This window comes from Tupaia chinensis, unplaced genomic scaffold (assembly GCF_000334495.1).
Source record: "Tupaia chinensis unplaced genomic scaffold, TupChi_1.0 Scaffold000066_1, whole genome shotgun sequence".
Classification (NCBI taxonomy): Eukaryota; Metazoa; Chordata; class Mammalia; order Scandentia; family Tupaiidae; genus Tupaia; species Tupaia belangeri.
Window position 1 is genome coordinate 6,976,080 of NW_006159525.1, and position 16,698 is coordinate 6,992,777.

General features: G+C 39.7%; 1 protein-coding gene across 12 annotated transcripts in view; it reads right to left on the reverse strand.

Moving 5' to 3' along the window:
* SP100 (SP100 nuclear body protein) overlaps positions 1-16,698 on the reverse strand; it is a 91,954-nt gene that overhangs the window by 43,892 nt on the left and 31,364 nt on the right. For 11 of the 12 annotated variants that reach the window (XM_014582346.2, XM_014582342.2, XM_014582341.2 and 8 more), the window contains exons 5-10: positions 15,140-15,202; positions 13,020-13,199; positions 12,111-12,245; positions 11,573-11,656; positions 1,911-2,042; positions 1,197-1,283 (exon numbers count right to left, since the gene is read on the reverse strand). In XM_014582346.2, coding sequence (XP_014437832.1) covers positions 1,197-1,283; positions 1,911-2,042; positions 11,573-11,656; positions 12,111-12,245; positions 13,020-13,199; positions 15,140-15,202 — 681 coding nt within the window. The remainder of the gene's footprint in view (positions 1-1,196; positions 1,284-1,910; positions 2,043-11,572; positions 11,657-12,110; positions 12,246-13,019; positions 13,200-15,139; positions 15,203-16,698) is intronic. The other variant, XM_014582338.2, reaches the window with a different exon arrangement.

A 16,698-nucleotide genomic window follows, 5' to 3' on the forward strand; every position in this document is an offset into this window, starting at 1 on the left:
TCCCTAGCATTTTCCTTACAGACACGCATTTCTAACACCCTGTGGATCTACAGAGGAAAACAGTCCTACTCTGTGCACTGAAAGTTGTAAATCTACCACAGCACATGTTGCAGAGAGAAACAAGATGGTACAATGTCTCCATTCTCATTTCTTCCTTTCATTTGACAAAATAAATAGCTCAGAATCCAGGGTGCCATTCTTGTCTTTTCTATTTCTTCATGAGATGTTGCAAAAGGTCCCCAAAATGCTTATGTGATTGTGTTTTCTGATGAAGAAAACAGGACAACAGTGTTTATCCTGTTTATCCTTTAAGGTTTTTGTAAAAACAAGTTTTTTAAAGATGTTATTTGCAAAAATCTTTTGAAAAATCGCTGTATGTACCCTGATTTGTTGAAGAACTCAATCAAAATAATGCTTTGAGTTTTAGCAGATTTTCTCAAGTCTATTTCTGCTGACATCAGAGACCTGCATGAGTTATCTTTTGACATCACTCAAAGTTTGTGATCAGATGACACTACGGTCTCCCGTAGTGATTTCTTTATAGAAATCATGTAGGGGGACCAGCAGTTAGCATAATGGCTATGTCGTTGGACTCCCATGTAGTCAACTGCAGTTCAAGTCCCCGACCCAGTGGCTTAAACTCACGCCGGGTGCATGGTCAAGATTCCCAGAGGGGAAAAAAAAAAAAAATTCCCAGAGGAGAATGGAGGAGAAGGGATTGTGGTGTGGCCATCCCCCTCGGGGTGATTTCTCACTTTCTGTCTCTCTGTCTCTCTGTCTCTCTTTCGGGCGAGTGCACGAGCCCTATAGCAAAAAAACAAAAACAAAAACAAAAAACCAAAAAACAAAAACCCCCAAACCTCTCCAAAAAAAGAAAAAAGATTCACTTAGAAAAAAATGGAACATTTCAAGGTGTAGCAATTAGTTCATTTTAAAAACAAACTCTCACTTTGCCCATCCATTGCTATTACATTATCAATGTACGGGTATGTGTATTAAAATGAGCAATCCATTAATAAGCCTACTTCTCAGAAATACATTTCGAATGATTTCTTTTCTCTCCACATTTTTCAAAAGAATCAAATAAAATGAATGCAGAGAATGGGATCTCGAAAGTGACTGGATCCATAGTACGAAATGGGGTCAGAATAAAATGCAACAGTAGCTCTTAATTCAGAGTCCTCAAATTTCCTTACCATGTTCGTCTTCCGCGGCTGAGGTGTAGACTTCCAGGGCCTCATCTTCGTCACTGAGCTCCTCCGCCGAGTCCTCACTACTGATGACTGCACAAAGGAGCGGACGTGAGCACGGAGCCCACACAGCAGGAAATCCCGTCCTAGGAGTGCTAGGGAGACTGGGAGGCTAAGTTAACTCCAGGCTCTAGTCTGTTCCTTGAGCATGCGTGACCTGCAGAGTGTCTCGCCCTGCACCGAAAGCTGATCAAATGCATGGAGAGGGCAGCTTTGCTCAACGACACGGTTCTTTGCCCACCCTCACCTACTGGTTCCCTACTCTCATTCAACCTCTCTCACTTTCCTTTTATTTGACTTTCCTCGGGGTTCCACCCTTTTGCCCTGCCTCCCCTCTGCTCCTGGCAGGGGTCTCTCTTTATACCTCTCCCCCAGTGATGTGTTTCTATCTCCTTTCTCAACTATCTTGGTTCTCAGATTTCTTTCTTTTCCTTTAATCCCTACCTCATGCCTTTCTCTTTTCCCTGATATCAATATTTACTGCCTTCATTTCTGCCTTTTGGCATTTTCCCAGTTCCCAAGGACTTTCTTCTGTTAAGCTGCAGGCTCACTGCCTTAGGTGCGCCCCCTCCTTTTCTTGCCTCAAGGACCCTGAAGTGCCCGGGCCCCATACCTGGTCTCCTGTGAGGCACAGTTACAGATTCTTTCAGCCAGCCTTACCTATCACGTCACATGTGGTTGCTTCAGCTCGCCGACCAACTTGTGAGTAAAAAAATGGCTTTTCCTTCTTTATGTCCACCAGAGGCACAGAACAGGAATTAATTTGGATTCCATTGCTGAGTAGCTCTGTCCCTGGGCCAAATTGTAATGAATGGAGAATTTTCATTTGCCTTCCCAGTGGGCCCTCCTCATTACTGTTAGTAACCCCCTCTCTCTACAATCTCACTGCCGGGGTAGAGCCTCCCCCAGTCCCCCCTTCTTCTTCCTGCTGCCAAATTCCGTCCCTTCCTTTGTGCTTCTCGTGACTTCTTTTAACCGTTCTTTTTACCTAGTTTTCTCATCTTTCAATGGACAATTTTTAAAAAATAATAATTTATCGGGGCCAGCTGGTTGTGTGGTGGTTAAGGTGGCTGGATCCCACATGGCCAACTACACAGTTCAAATCCCAGACCCAGCAGCTTAGGAAAAGTGCCGGGTGCATGTGTGTGCGTGCCCAAAATCCTGAGAGGACAATGAAAGAGAAGGGATTGTGGCGTAGTCGATCTCCCTTTCCCACGTTCCCTCTGTCTCTCTCCAGCAAGCCTACATGCAGTATAGTAAATTTTAAAAAATAGATGTAACATTATAATAACAATTGCAGCATAATACCTATAGATAAAATTGGGTTCGAACGATCAAGAAGTGAGCATATTACTTTGGTAAAGACACAGAAGATGATGAAAACAAAAACCTCTTAGTGATACCTCCCCAGCTGTCCTCACCATCTTGTTCAAAGTCAACCATCACCTTGTTTCCAACACCTAGATTACTTGGCCTGTTGTGTAATTTCTGTGAGCAGAATCATGTCTTCTCTCTCTCTCCCTGCGTGTGTGGGTATGTGTGTGTATTCCCCTCAAAGAAGCCAAATCCCCTGAATTATATATATATATATAAAATTCATAAAATTTACTCATATTTGTGAGAGTTATTTACATTCATTTTGTATAATTATTATTTCCACTGCTGTATAATATTCCATTATATTGTAGAAACAAGTCAAAAAAATTTGTTCATTTGTGTTTTTTTCTTTTGTTTTTAAAGAATTATTTTTATTTAAGTTTATTCATTGTCATTATTTCCTTTTATTATTATTTTTTGAAGTTGACCAGAGAGAGACAGAGAGAGAGAAGGAAAGTGAGAAAGCAAGCTGTCAGGTTCGGGACTCAAACCGCGGTTAACCATGTGGGAATCCAGCCGCCTTAACCACCATACCACCTGCCAGCCCCAATTCACTTGTGTTTTTTAAAGTTTTTGACTTTTTGGGAATAATGCTGCTATGGATATTCTTTTCATAGAAAGAAAAGAATCATGCTTTGATGAACGTAATATGCATTTATGTTGATTTCCAATAAGGAATGTTATTGCTTCAGTCTAAGGTATGTCTATGTTTATTTTTGGGAGATTACACCAAACTGTTTTCCAAAAGCATCCATAAAATCAGAGATGCAAGAGAGAGAACTTGGTAAATTCAAGTAACTAAAGGAAATTTGGTGTGATGGGAATGTGGCATGAGGGAGTGAGAAGCGAGCGATGGGGATATGCAGTTGCACAGTGGGAGTCCTTCAATACTACTTTTTTTTTTTTTTTTTGGCCATTCTTACCAGAGAGAGACAGAGAAAGGAAAAGTGAGAAATCACCCCCAGGGGGTATGGCTGTGCTACAATCTTCTTTTCCATTCTTCAATCAGGATTTTGGGCACACATGCCCACATGCACAGCGTGATTCTCAAGCTGTTGGGTCCAGGACTGAAACCATGATTGGCCACGTGGGAGAATAGAGGCTTAACCACCAAGCCAGCTAATGGCCCCTATCCAATATTTCACATCAACTAGCTTTGACCTAATGCTGAAGGCCACAGAAAGTTAATTGGTTTGCAGTAGGAAAGCCATATGAACTGGCCTGCATTTCTGAGAGATCAGTTCAGCTGAAGTTCAGAGAATGGAATTATGAGGAGAAAGATTGGAAGGATGAGGCCAGCCAGGAAACAATTCCTCTAGTTTGAGGGTGATAGGGATCTACTCCAGGATGACAATGCTGGGGATGGAGGCAAAAGAACAGGCTGGGGATACAGGCAAACATGTTTACAGTAATCTGTAATTGTTTTTCTTAGAACAGTCAACCATTTATAAAAAATATCCTCTTTAACAAAGTAACTGACATTTTTCCAGACACAAGAACAGACTTGAAGACAGAAAATTAAGAATTGCATAGCTATCGACTTTCATGAAAATTTTTATATCTGCCTCTTTATTTTATTTTTATTTATCTATTTTTATTTTATCTTTAAACTTACATCCTCTTTTGAATATTTTATTTAATATTATTATTAAATAAATTTGACCAGAGAGAGAGAGAAAGAAAGGGAAAGTGAGAAAGCAAGCTACCAGGTCCTGGACTCAAACCATGGCTGACCATGTTGGCGTCCAGCACCTTAAACATCATGCCACCGACTGGTGCCTGCTTCTTACTTTTTAACAAGCAAGTTTTATTTAAAATTTTTTTTACAATTTTTTTATTGAGATAAAATTTATAACATTGAATTCACTGTTTTAACCACTGTAAATTGTACAGTAAAGTAGTTTTTAGTATATTCAAAATGTTGTACAACATAATTCCAGAACATTTTACTTCATTCTCAAAATAAACTCTATTATCTGTTAAGCAACATATCCCTACCTTTCCTATACTCTAGGTTTCCCTGTCTTTAGTAACCCCTATTCTATTCTCTTTTTCTGTGAGGTCAATATTTTCTTGAGTGAGAACATGTGGTATTTCTTTTTCTATGCCTCGCTTATTTCACTTAACATAATATCCTCCAAACTCATCCATCTTACTCTGAATGAGAGGATTTCATTTTTTTAATTAGATAGTATTCCATTATAAATGCCATATTTAAAAAAAAATTCAACTGGTACCAGCAGATGGCATAATGGTTATGTTGCTGGACTCCCACATACTCGACTGTGGTTTGAGTCCTGGACCCAGCAGCTTAAAACTCATGCCAGGCACATGTGCATGCGTGCCTAAAATCCCGAGAGGAGAATGGAAGAGAAGGCACTGTGGCATAGCCGTCCTCCTGGAGGGTGATTTCTCACTTTCTCTCTCTCTGTCTCTGTTTCTCTGGTGAGCACATGCACCCTATAGTAAAAATCTCTCTAAAAAATATAAATAAATAAATAAATAAATAAATAAATAAATAAAAATAAAATTCATCTGTTGAAGACATTTAGGTTGATTCCATGTCTTGGATTAAAGACATTTTAGTGTAGGAATTGACAGAAGCTGCAAATAAAATGATCATTGTTTTAAGCCACAAAGTTTTGTTACAATGTTTGTCATACTTCATAGCAATAGGTAACTGATACAGCCTCAAAATAGAAATGTCCTTCAGATCTTTGAATAAAGGTCTTCAGGTACTTGGAGAAAGGAGCCCAGAAAACAGGTCTGGGGTGGAGAAGGACTATCAGGAATCAATAGAAGCCAGGTGGTGATTGCACTCTGGGACAGGATGAGATGCCTGAGAGGCTATTGTGCATGGAGGGGTTCACAGGAGTCCACTGACAAGGGGACGCCTGCCCCTTCCATGGTGATAGGCACAATATTCTAGTGACTGTCTCCTTGAATCAGATACTTTCTTGATCTGTCTTCTCTCTCTCTTTCTCTCTCTCTGTGGACCAATCTCCAACAAGTTTCCATTCGTGCACCTTTAACTTATTCTCTGTGTAATTCTTGTTGTCCACTCATTCCTTGGTATTCATTTTCCTCTTTATCTTTTTCTACTTATACTCCTTTTTTTTTTTTATCACTATCTCTCAGGGCCAAGACTAGGATGAGGCAAAGGTGATACCTTGGACATAAAATTTAAGAACGTGTTCAGTCTCAGGTGAGACTGCTGTCCCCTACCTGGTGTTTCAGTTGCTCTATCTCTGTTATATTTCCTACCTGCTCCTAGCCTGTGTCTGTTTCTTAATTTTTTGATGTGATTTCTGCATAGCCTCCTCTATACCACTTTTCGTCTTTCTATATTTTCCTCACCTCAAACATTCAGTCATACCAAAGGTCTCCTCCCAGTGCCATTGCCTGCTGTACCTATAGTTTCTTAAAGGTTTTTCACCTGGGCTTCCTTCCTTGCAAACCTGACAGGCAGCCTCAAGCATGATCTTTTTTTCCACTATAACTTCTGAAAAGTAAGTTGTAATTTATTTCTCTTCACTAACTTCACAACGTGGCAATGTTCAGATTCCATGCCAATGTATTTAAAATCTGTCTCACTCATGTACTTTGTTATTTGGGTTCCCCAGTTAACCTTGCCCACATTCTCTGGCCTTGCATTATCTACTCAAATATAGCCCCTCCATTAAAAGAGCAATTCTCATTTTCCCTTACATTTCACACCTGTTAAAAAATAGGCAGAGGCTGTGCACATAAACAGTATGTCTTTGATGGGGCTAGGCAGTTCACATGGGAGAACAAAGAAAAGATTTTTCTTTAGTAGAAAAAATATATAATTAGATAAGTGGTAAGGGTTGGTGAAAGATGGCAGAACAATTCTCTCCAGCACTCATTCTTCTCACAGAAGCATTGATCTGAACAACCATCCACACATGAAAAATACTTTAATAAGAGCTAAGGAAACCAGAGGAGAGATTATAGCTCCTTGCTATAGCACACAACTAAGAAAAACAGGTCAATTAGCCCAGTGGTAAAGGGAGCTGTATCAAATCAGTGATTCAAATCTCAGCTTGGTGACATGAGAAACATGCTGGGCACATGTGCATGCATGACTCAAATCCTGATAGGATGAAGAGATGAGAAGGTATTGTGGTGTGACCATGCCCATTGAAGGGTGCTTTCTCTCATTCTCTTCCCCTTATCCTGTCTTTCTGGTGAACACACAAACCTTCAGACAATAAAGAATAAAATAAAATAAATAAGAAAAAATGGATCAAAGAGGGCAGGAACGACATTGTCCACCCTTCTCCAACCCTAGGCAACACAATATAGAAAGGGATACCTTCTACTTAGAGAAAAGAAAGGGAAGTAAGCTCCGAACTTTTCCATGAACCTCCAACATGAGGCTGTCTCAGTAAAACTGAGTGCCAGGTAGGCTACCACAACCCTGGACTCCAGGCCAATACCCATGGTCCAGCCCTCTATGTTTGCCTAGTCCTCTGCCAAATCCCACAGCCCCAAGCTCCAGGCCAGCACTATGGACTCAGTCTCCAGCCTGACCCAGTGCCATGCTGGCTTCAGTGACCCAAGATTCCAAACCAAATCTAGTGTCAGCTTGACCCCAGCAACACTGAATTTTGGGCCCACCTTTCTATCAAGCCAGCCCCAGTGTTGTGCTAGTCCCAGCAAGACCAGGCTTCAGAACTGCCTTCTCAGCACTGCAGAGCCTTGCAATCTCTGGATCCATGCCCATCCCAACACATGTCTGTCCACAAGCTGTACTCAGTACCAGGCCAGACTGTCTGAAGACTCCGGTAGAGAGTTTGCTTTTGGACCATGCCAGATGGCTTGCCCACAATCTCGGGATGGATTGACTGTTAAAAGTTTTTTGCAGACCAAGCCAGTCTGCAAAGACAGGACTAAATTCCTACCTCCTCATATGCATACACATCAATGTAAGGCAATAAGAATCATGAAAAACCAAGGAGACATAACACCAAAAGAACAAAATAATCTCTAAGTAGTTGACCCCCAAAGAAACAGAGAAATACAGACTGTCTGACAAAGAATTTAAAATAGTTGTTTCAGGGAAACTAAGCAAATCTCAAGAAAACACAAAGAAACAATTAGATGAAATCGGGAAGATAATAAATGGCCAAAATTAGAAATTTAACAGAGACTGAAATTATAAAATAGAATCAATATTATATTGCTTGGAACAGAAAAAATACAGTGAATGAAATGAAAAATGCAATAAAGAGCATTAATAGCAGAACTATTCAAGCAGAAGAAAGAATCTATAAATGTGAAGATAGGTTTTATTAAAATACATCATCAAGGAATACCAGAGACAGTGAGGGAGGAGAGTGGGAGATGGCAGAGGGTAAGAGATAGGGAATCAAGGATGGGGGGAAAAAACAAAACATACAGAAAACAAGAAATGGAAGATTATTTGCTGACAATAACATGTTTGTTGATGTGCTTGATTGAGACAATATACAGTGTACTCTGGATAGAAAATCTCATTTTTTATGCTGTAATGATGTACAGTGAATGAATGCAAATAAATAAATTGGAAAAAAAAGAATAAAAAGAATACATCATCAAGGATAAAAATAAAAAAAGGAATAAAAAGAAATGAAGAAAGCACATAGGATTTATGGAACATAACAAGAGAACAAATACTGAGACCAGAAGTTGATGTAATGGCTATGTTGCTGGACTCCCATGTAGTCAACCGTGGTTTGAGTTCTCAACCTGGTGGCTTAAACTCATGGAAGGCACGTGTGCGTGCATGCCCAAGATCCCGAGAGGAGACTGGAGTAGGAGGGACTGCAGCATGGCCATACCCCCTGGAGGGTGATGTCTCACTTTCTGTCTCTGTTTCTCTCTGTCTGTCTGGCAAGCACACGCGCCCTACAGCAAAAACTTCTCAAAAAAAAAAAAAAAGAAAAGTAAAAAAAAGAGAACAAATATTTTAATCAGAGGATTTCATGAAGGAGAAGAGAAAGACAGGAGCTAAGAAGATGTTCACTTTTATTCAAGATTGTACTTTAAGTCCTAGCCAGAGTCTATAAATTCAGTCTCCAGTCTCTAGTTGAGAAAAATATATAAATGCCTCTAGATGACAAAAATAGTTAAATAATTCATCTTCTTTTTAACTTTTAAAGAGAGTTTTTTTGTTTGCTACAGGATGCATATGCTCACTGGAAAGATTCTATCTATCTATCTATCTATCTATCTATCTATCTATCTATCTATATATAGAGAGAGACAGAGACAGAGAGAGAGAGACAGAGAAATGGAAAGTGAGAAGTCACCACATAAGGGGGATGGTCATGCCACAATCCCTTCTCCTTTATTCTCATTTCAGGATTTTGGGCACACATGCATACACATCCAGCATGAGTTTCAAGCCCCTGGGTCCAGGACTTGAACTGTGGGAGTCCAGCACCTTAGCCAGTACACCACTTCCTGGCCACTAAATTATCCCTCTTTACAGATGACAAAATTTTATAGGTAGAAACTCTTAGGATTCCACCAAAAACAGTTAGGATTTAGTAGAGTTTTAGTATATAAAATAAACATGCAGAAAAATTAGTTGTATTTCTATAGAGTTGCCATGAACTAGCTGAAAAAGAAATCAAGAAAATTATTCCATTTACACTAGCTATAAAATAAAATTCTAAGTATAAATTAACCAAGGAAGTGACAAACCTATACATTGAAAACTATGTAACATTGAAGAAACAAATGGAAGAAGATACAACTAAATGGAAAGATAGTTCATGTTCATGAATTAAAGAATTAATATTGTTAAATATCCATACTACTCAAAAAAAAAAAAAAAAAGAGAGAAAGAAAAAAAAATGGGAACCAGTAGTTGGCGTAATGGCTATGTCGCTGGACTCCCATGTAGTCATCCACAGTTCAAGTCCTGGACCCAGTGGCTTAAAACTCATGCCGGGTGCATGTGCGTGCGTGCCCAAGATCTCAAGAGGAGAATGGAGGAGAAGGGATTGCGGTGTGGCAATTTTCCACTTTCTGTCTCTCTGGCAAGCGCACACACCCCATAGCAAAAACCTCTCCAAAAGAAAAAAAAAAAAAAAGAGAAGAAAAAAATATCTATACTACTCAAGGTACACTACAGATTCAATGCAATTCCTATAAAAATTCACTGGTGTTTTTCACAGAAATATTAAAACCATTCTAAAATTTGAATGAGAACATAGAAGACTCTGACTAGCCCAAGCCATAGTAAGTAAAAAGAACAAAGCTGAAGACATCACACTACTGACTTGAAAATATACTACAAAGCTGTAGTAATCAAAACAGCATGGTACTGGAATAAGAAGAGACACATAGTCAAATGAAACAAACAAAAAAAAAGGGCTAGAAATAAATTCATGCATTTATGATCAAGTGATTCTTGACAAAGATGATGAAAACACACAATAAGAAAAACACAGTCTCTTCAATAAATGGTGTTGGGAAAGCTGGATGTTCACATGAAGAAGAATGATATTAGACTTACCTTATGTATGTAAAAAAATCAACTTGAAATAAAGATAAATGTAAGACCTGAAATTGTAAAGCTACTAAAAGAAAACATGGGTGAAAGCTCTGACAACAGTCTGAGCAATTATTTTTTCGGATATTACACAAAAGCCAGAAAACACAAAAACACAATACACACACACACACACACACACACAAATAAGCATAAATAAAATGTGGGATTACATCAAACCAAAAACCTTCTACACAGCCAAGGAAATAGACAATGAAATGGAAAGACAACCTACACAATGGGAGAAAATATTTGCAAATATTTTCTAGTAAGGGGTTAATATTAAAAATACATAAATATATAAAGAACTCAAAAACAATTCATAGTTAAAAGCTAAACTGATTAACAAAAATGGGCAAAGGACTTGAATAGACATGTGTAACTGACCAACATTGAAAAAAATACATATATATGAAAAAATGCTCAGCATTACTAATCATCAGGAAAGTACAAATTAGAGCCAAATAAAATATCACCTACACCTATTAGGATGGCTATAAAGAATAACAAATGTTACTGAGAATGTGGAGAAAATGCACATCCTTGCACGCTGTTGATGGGAATGTAAATTAGTATAGTCATTATGGAAAACAGTATGGAGTTTCCTTAAAAAAATAAAAATAAAACTCCCAAATGAGCCGGTAATCCCCCACTGGGTATATATTCAAATGATATGAAATCAGTATATCAAAGAGATGTTTGCATTCCCATGGTCATTATAGCATTATTCACAATAGACAAAATATGTAAGTAAATTAAGTATTTATCAGTGGATAAGTGAATAAATAAAACACGATATATATGCACAATGAAATACTACTCAGTCTTGAAAAAAGAAGGAAATCTTTTCATTTGTGGCAACATAGATGAATCTGGAGAACATGTTCAGTGAAATAAGCCATGCACAAAAAGACAAACATTCCATGATCTCACTTATACATGGAGTACCATTGTGTAAGGTGTATAACGGTTACCTAGGGCTGGGAGGGTTAGAGAAAGAAGATGGGGAGATGTTGGTCGAAGGATACAAAATTTCAGTTCAAAAGGAGGCATAAGTTCAGGTCTATTGTATAACATGGGACTATAATTAAGAACAATATGTGTTATTCTTAAAATTTGTTAAGAGAATAGATTTTAAATGTTCTCACCACAAAAAAAAAAAACAGTAAGTGAGATAATGCTTATGTTAATTACCCTTGATTTAGCCATTTTACAATGTATGTATGTTTCAAAACAACATGGTGTACATGACAAATATATACAATTTTTAATTTTTAAAATAAAATCATGTCTACAATGATATAAATGAAACAATAAACAACCAAACCAATAAAGACCATCTGAAGATAAAAAGGAAATTTGTGAGATAAACGATAATTACTTTCTCCATCACAAGGCACTTTACTGAGCATCTTCTTTCCTGTATCTCCATTGTCCACTTGGTTAGGTATTTGTTTGCAGGACTCTAAAGATATAAAAAGACCATAGCTAAGATCCAATAGAGACCTGCTCTGGCATGTTTTGTTATCCCTCTTCCTGTTTCTTTTCTTTCCTCTCATGTTTCTATTTATAGCCCTGTCTGCATATATTGCTACCTCCACTGGATGAAGTGTTTGTGCTTCCTTGATTCTATGGGCAAGCTCTCTCTGACTTCTCCTTTGCTTTTTGCTTCTGCTTCTTTTCCAAGGGAGGCCCTGCAATCTTCCCCCTTTGACTCTGAGTTTTTCTTTTCTACCTTTCTTCCTCCTGGTCTCTCTCATCCATCTATCAGGCCTCATTCTTGCATTCTCTGTGTCTGCAACCTCCTCCTTCTTTGTTAAATAGATGTCTTCATGGATGTGCCTTGGTCCATTCCTCTGCCACCAGTCAGGCCCCCTTGGCTCCTTCACACTCCCACAAACCCAGACAGTCAGCCTTACCTGCTGGCTCAGACTCCTGGGCACATTTTTTATTTGCTTGTTGGTTTTCTTGTGCATTTTTTTCACCAGTTGTCTCTTCTATCTCTTCTGCTTCATAAATATGCTCTGAGAGTCCATTTTCAGGCAGGGGTGTACCTAAACAATGTATTGATTTATAGGTAATTTATTTGCCTCCTACACCCATCAAGGTCTAAAAGGAAAACACAAACCAGTCTAAATCTTAGAGCAGAGGAAATTTAATTCAGGTAATGGAAGAATGTGGGCAACTCAGAGAACAGTCAACAGAAAGCTAGGTGAGAGCCCAGGGCTAGGGTTACAGGGTGGATAGAAGCTGGAAGCATTACTGACCAAGGTGGAAGGTGGAGCCATGAGTGAAGTATTACTGCCAGAACTGCCCTTGGAGACGAGATGAAGAAATACCAAGCTTCTTTCTTTCTTCTGCTCTTTGATCTCTTGCTAATGTCTCTCTCGTTAGGAACCCAGCAAGAAGTCAGCTAACAGGGAAATGCTCGCATCACTAATCATCAGGGAAGTACAAATTAGGAAAGTCTGCAGGAGCCAGAGCACGGAGATAGAGGGCCGAGTGGAGCAAGGTGAGAGCAAAGAATGAACAGACCTAGACAAACAGACCCAGCACCAAGACATGTCCCCTTCCCCTATGGCCTTCCTCCTTGACTCATGGGTTCCACTGACCCAGCCACTCTGTTCCCACTAACTTCAGTAGTATATAAATGGAGAGATATTTTTCAGTGTAGTTTGATATATTTTTTAAAATTTAGTGCTAATAATTTATGGAAAGACAGATTTTAAAATCAGTTTTGAAGTTTTGATACAGAACATGAAGCCATGTGCATGTTTTGTGCACCTCCATAGATCCCTGGAGCCATGAACACAAGACACAGTCCTTACCCTGCCTGTGCATGTCACAGGAGGCCGTTTCTGCTGGGACGAACTCTTGGACACATTTGTTGGTGGCTTGTTCTGCTCTTTGTACGTCATTTGGGTTGCAGGTCGAAATTTCTGTCTTCATGTTCATTTGCTCTCCATCACTGACATGCTCTGGGATTCCATTTCCAGGTAGCGTTGTCCCTAGATTACATTGGGAGTTACAGAGAATGTAAGCACATCTTCCCTTTTCCCCTGAAGCCCTTCTCTGCTGCTTATTACTAATAATTACTAATAATGCCATCCTTTCACTCCTTTCTGTTCCATGCTCTACACTAAAAAGTAAATAGCTAAGAATATGGATTTTTGCATGTTATAAATTTTTAAATGTTAATTTTAAAAATAAAAGTGAGTCTCTGTGAGTATAATTATACTTTCAAATATTACTCCAGGGGCCAGCAGGTGGCATGGTGATTAAAGGCACTGGATTCCCACATGGCCAACCATGGTTCGGGTCCCAGACTTGGTGACTTGAAATTATGCTGGGTTCACGTGTGTAAACAACACATTTCAACTAGACCCTACAAGATAAGGGCCTTCTGCAGTGCTAGAAATTCCCTAAAGAGTCTTCTGTGTTACTCATTTTCATAAGACAGCCATGGAAAAAATGCTTTAAATTTATTATATAGAGACCAGTATGTTTTAAGGGTGGGTAACTTAAGGGTGTCAATTTAATTTTGGGGGCCTGAGGTGGTGCTGCTTCCATCTCTTCCTCTCTAACCTGGGGAATAATTATATCTACAGTGAATATCTGTATCAGATACAAAACAAAAAGAAAATCCTGATTTTACCATAATGGTTAAAAGTGTAGAATCTAGAGACAGGTACAAATAATGACAACTAACTTTAATAATAATATATGCACGTAACACAGTAGATGAAGTACCAGGGAGGACCGTGAAGGATTGACGTGATGAAACTTGTTTAAAATACATCAGCCCTGTGAAGGATGTACTGTTATTACATCCTCCATATGAATAAGGGAACCAACTTGCCCAAGATCACAGAATTCTGACCCAGGTAGTGGGGCACCAGAGTCCTGCTCTGACACTGTCCTACAGTAGAGTCAAATTCCAGTTCTTAGTTGGCTAAATTTGCACTGATGACCGAACTAATGAACTTTCTCCTATGAAAAACAGGGATGATATACCATCATCTTAAAGTTTCTCAGGAGAGAAATAAAATATCATCCACATCATTAAATGGAGCATTATAACTGATTAGAAAATCAAAATCATTGTAATTATTGCCATAAATTTATAAATTTTTTTGGAGAGGTTTTTGCTATAGGGCACTGCGCTCACCAGAAAGACAGAGAGACAGAGAGACAGAAAGCGAGAAATCACCCCCCAGGGGGGATGGCCACACCACAATCCTTTCTTCTCCATTTTCCTCTCAGGATCTTGGGCACGCATGCACATACACCCGGCATGAGTTTAAGCCACTGGGTCTGGGACTTGAACCATGGTCGGCTACATGGGAGTCCAGTGACATAGCCATTACACCAACTGCTGGTCCCTACATTTATAATATTTAAAATGATTGTAGCATATGATTAAGCGTATTATGGGATTAAGAGAAGCTGAAGAGTCATTAACAGTATTTACTGGTTATTAAAGAACCAGAGAGTTTTCGTAAAGGCCCAGGTGGTGTTTTGAGGGCAGGTCCTAGCCCCAGAGATGATGACTGGGAGATGATGAGTCCTATGGAGGGCAGACATGTGTAGTCCTGTGGGATGGACCCAGCAGAAAAGATGTCCATCTCTCCCCTCCAAGTCCTTCAGAACCAGCTACTGCTGAGTGTCAGATCAAAGCACCAGTAGATCCTGGAGACTGTGCAGTCAGGAGCAGGGGCAGAAGGCTACACCCAGGGCCGTTGGGAACCGGCAGCAGTGGGTCAAATGAGAGGGGCAGAAGTAGCCTTCCTAGGCAGCCTGGAGGGTAAAGGTTATTTAAATCCTGAACATGAAAAAACTTCAGTTAGGGAGATTCTGGGCGATCAGTAACACAAAGAAGCAGCCTCACAATGCGTCCCAGGATGGGCTAAGACACCAAAGGGTCACAGAACAGCCTACGGTAACTGACCAGCGTCAGACGAGGAACCTGACTGTGGCCAGGTCAAGCTTCGAAAAATGTTTCCTTCAGTTCCTAGAGGGGAGAAAGTAGAAGTTTGCTTCAGAAATGGAGGTATGGGTTTTTCCATTCTCCCATAACCTCTTTTCTGTCTTTATAATGTAGGTGTTACAGACCCCTCTGAACATCACCACAGAGCCTGTCTGGAGCTGGCAGATCTCACCTGATTCTTGAGGTCAGACTCCAACCCAGAGAGTGGAGACTAGGTCAGTCGCAGAACTAGCTGAGAGGACCTTGGCCAGACCATTCCCTGGGTATCCTGCAGGAAGCACGCTGGTGACAGCAATGGCTTGCCTGACCTCAAGGCCAAAAGTGAACCTGCCTTTATCTCCAGGGCTGCCCTTGGTTCCTATGAAGTCCTGGCTGCCTCATCCCCAACTCTAATCACACCCTCCCTCTAATGTCTGTCCACTCTTCCCTGTTGGCCTTTCCATGACGAGTCGGTGTCAGATCCACTTCTGCTTCCTACCCAGCTCTTGGTAGTTGTTTATGATTTTTCCTGTATCTTTCTATATACATACATTTTTCCATATTTGCCTCATGTTTCTGCCTTTTTTTCCTTTAAATTTATTTATTTTTTATATTAATTCATTATACATCATTACAGCATACAAATGAATTTTCCATCCAAAATACACTGTATATTGGCTCAATCAAGCACATCAACATACATGTTATCAGCAAATAATTTTCCTTTTTTTTTTTTAGAGGTTTTTTCCGCTATAGGGTGCGGGCGCTCGCCAGACAGCCAGAGAGAGACACAGAGACAGAAAGCGAGAAATAATCCCCCAGGGAGGATGGTCACGCCGCAATCCCTTCTCCTCCATTCTCCTCTCGGGAGCTTGGGCATGCACGCACACGCCCCCGGCGTGAGTTTTAAGCCACCGGGTCCGGGATGCGAACCGTGATCGACTACGTGGGAGTCCAGCGACATAGCCATTACGCTAACTGCTGGTTCCCCATTTCTTATGTCTTGTATACTTTGTTTTTTTGTTTTGCCATCCTTGATTCCCTATACCTCACCCTTTGCCATGTCCCACACTCCTCTCACATTGTCTCTGGTATCCATGATTGCTTTCTATGTCTCCCCCCCACCCCATTTAATTGATTTGCTAATGAACTTAATTAGTCTAAATATTTCCAATAGCTAGCACAGCTGATATATACCTATACATGAACCCAAGTCTGACTTTAGGCATAAACCCCAGTGAGTAGAATGAACATGCTATAAAGTAGTACATAGCTGGGGCTATATAGATTACTCATCAAATATGCATTTTTTTTAAATTTCGATACGAACAGTTTTACTGTTTTTTTTTTTCTCCTGAAACTTTTTAAAATTACTTAACATTCATTCCCTGAGCATCATCACAACATACTAAATGTGGTTTCCCATCTAGAATAAACTGCATAGTGTCTTAATTATGTGTGTTATCATCAATAATATTCCATTTCTACTTTCATATATATGTATATATATGTTTTTTACCCCATGTTTGACCCTCTGCCCT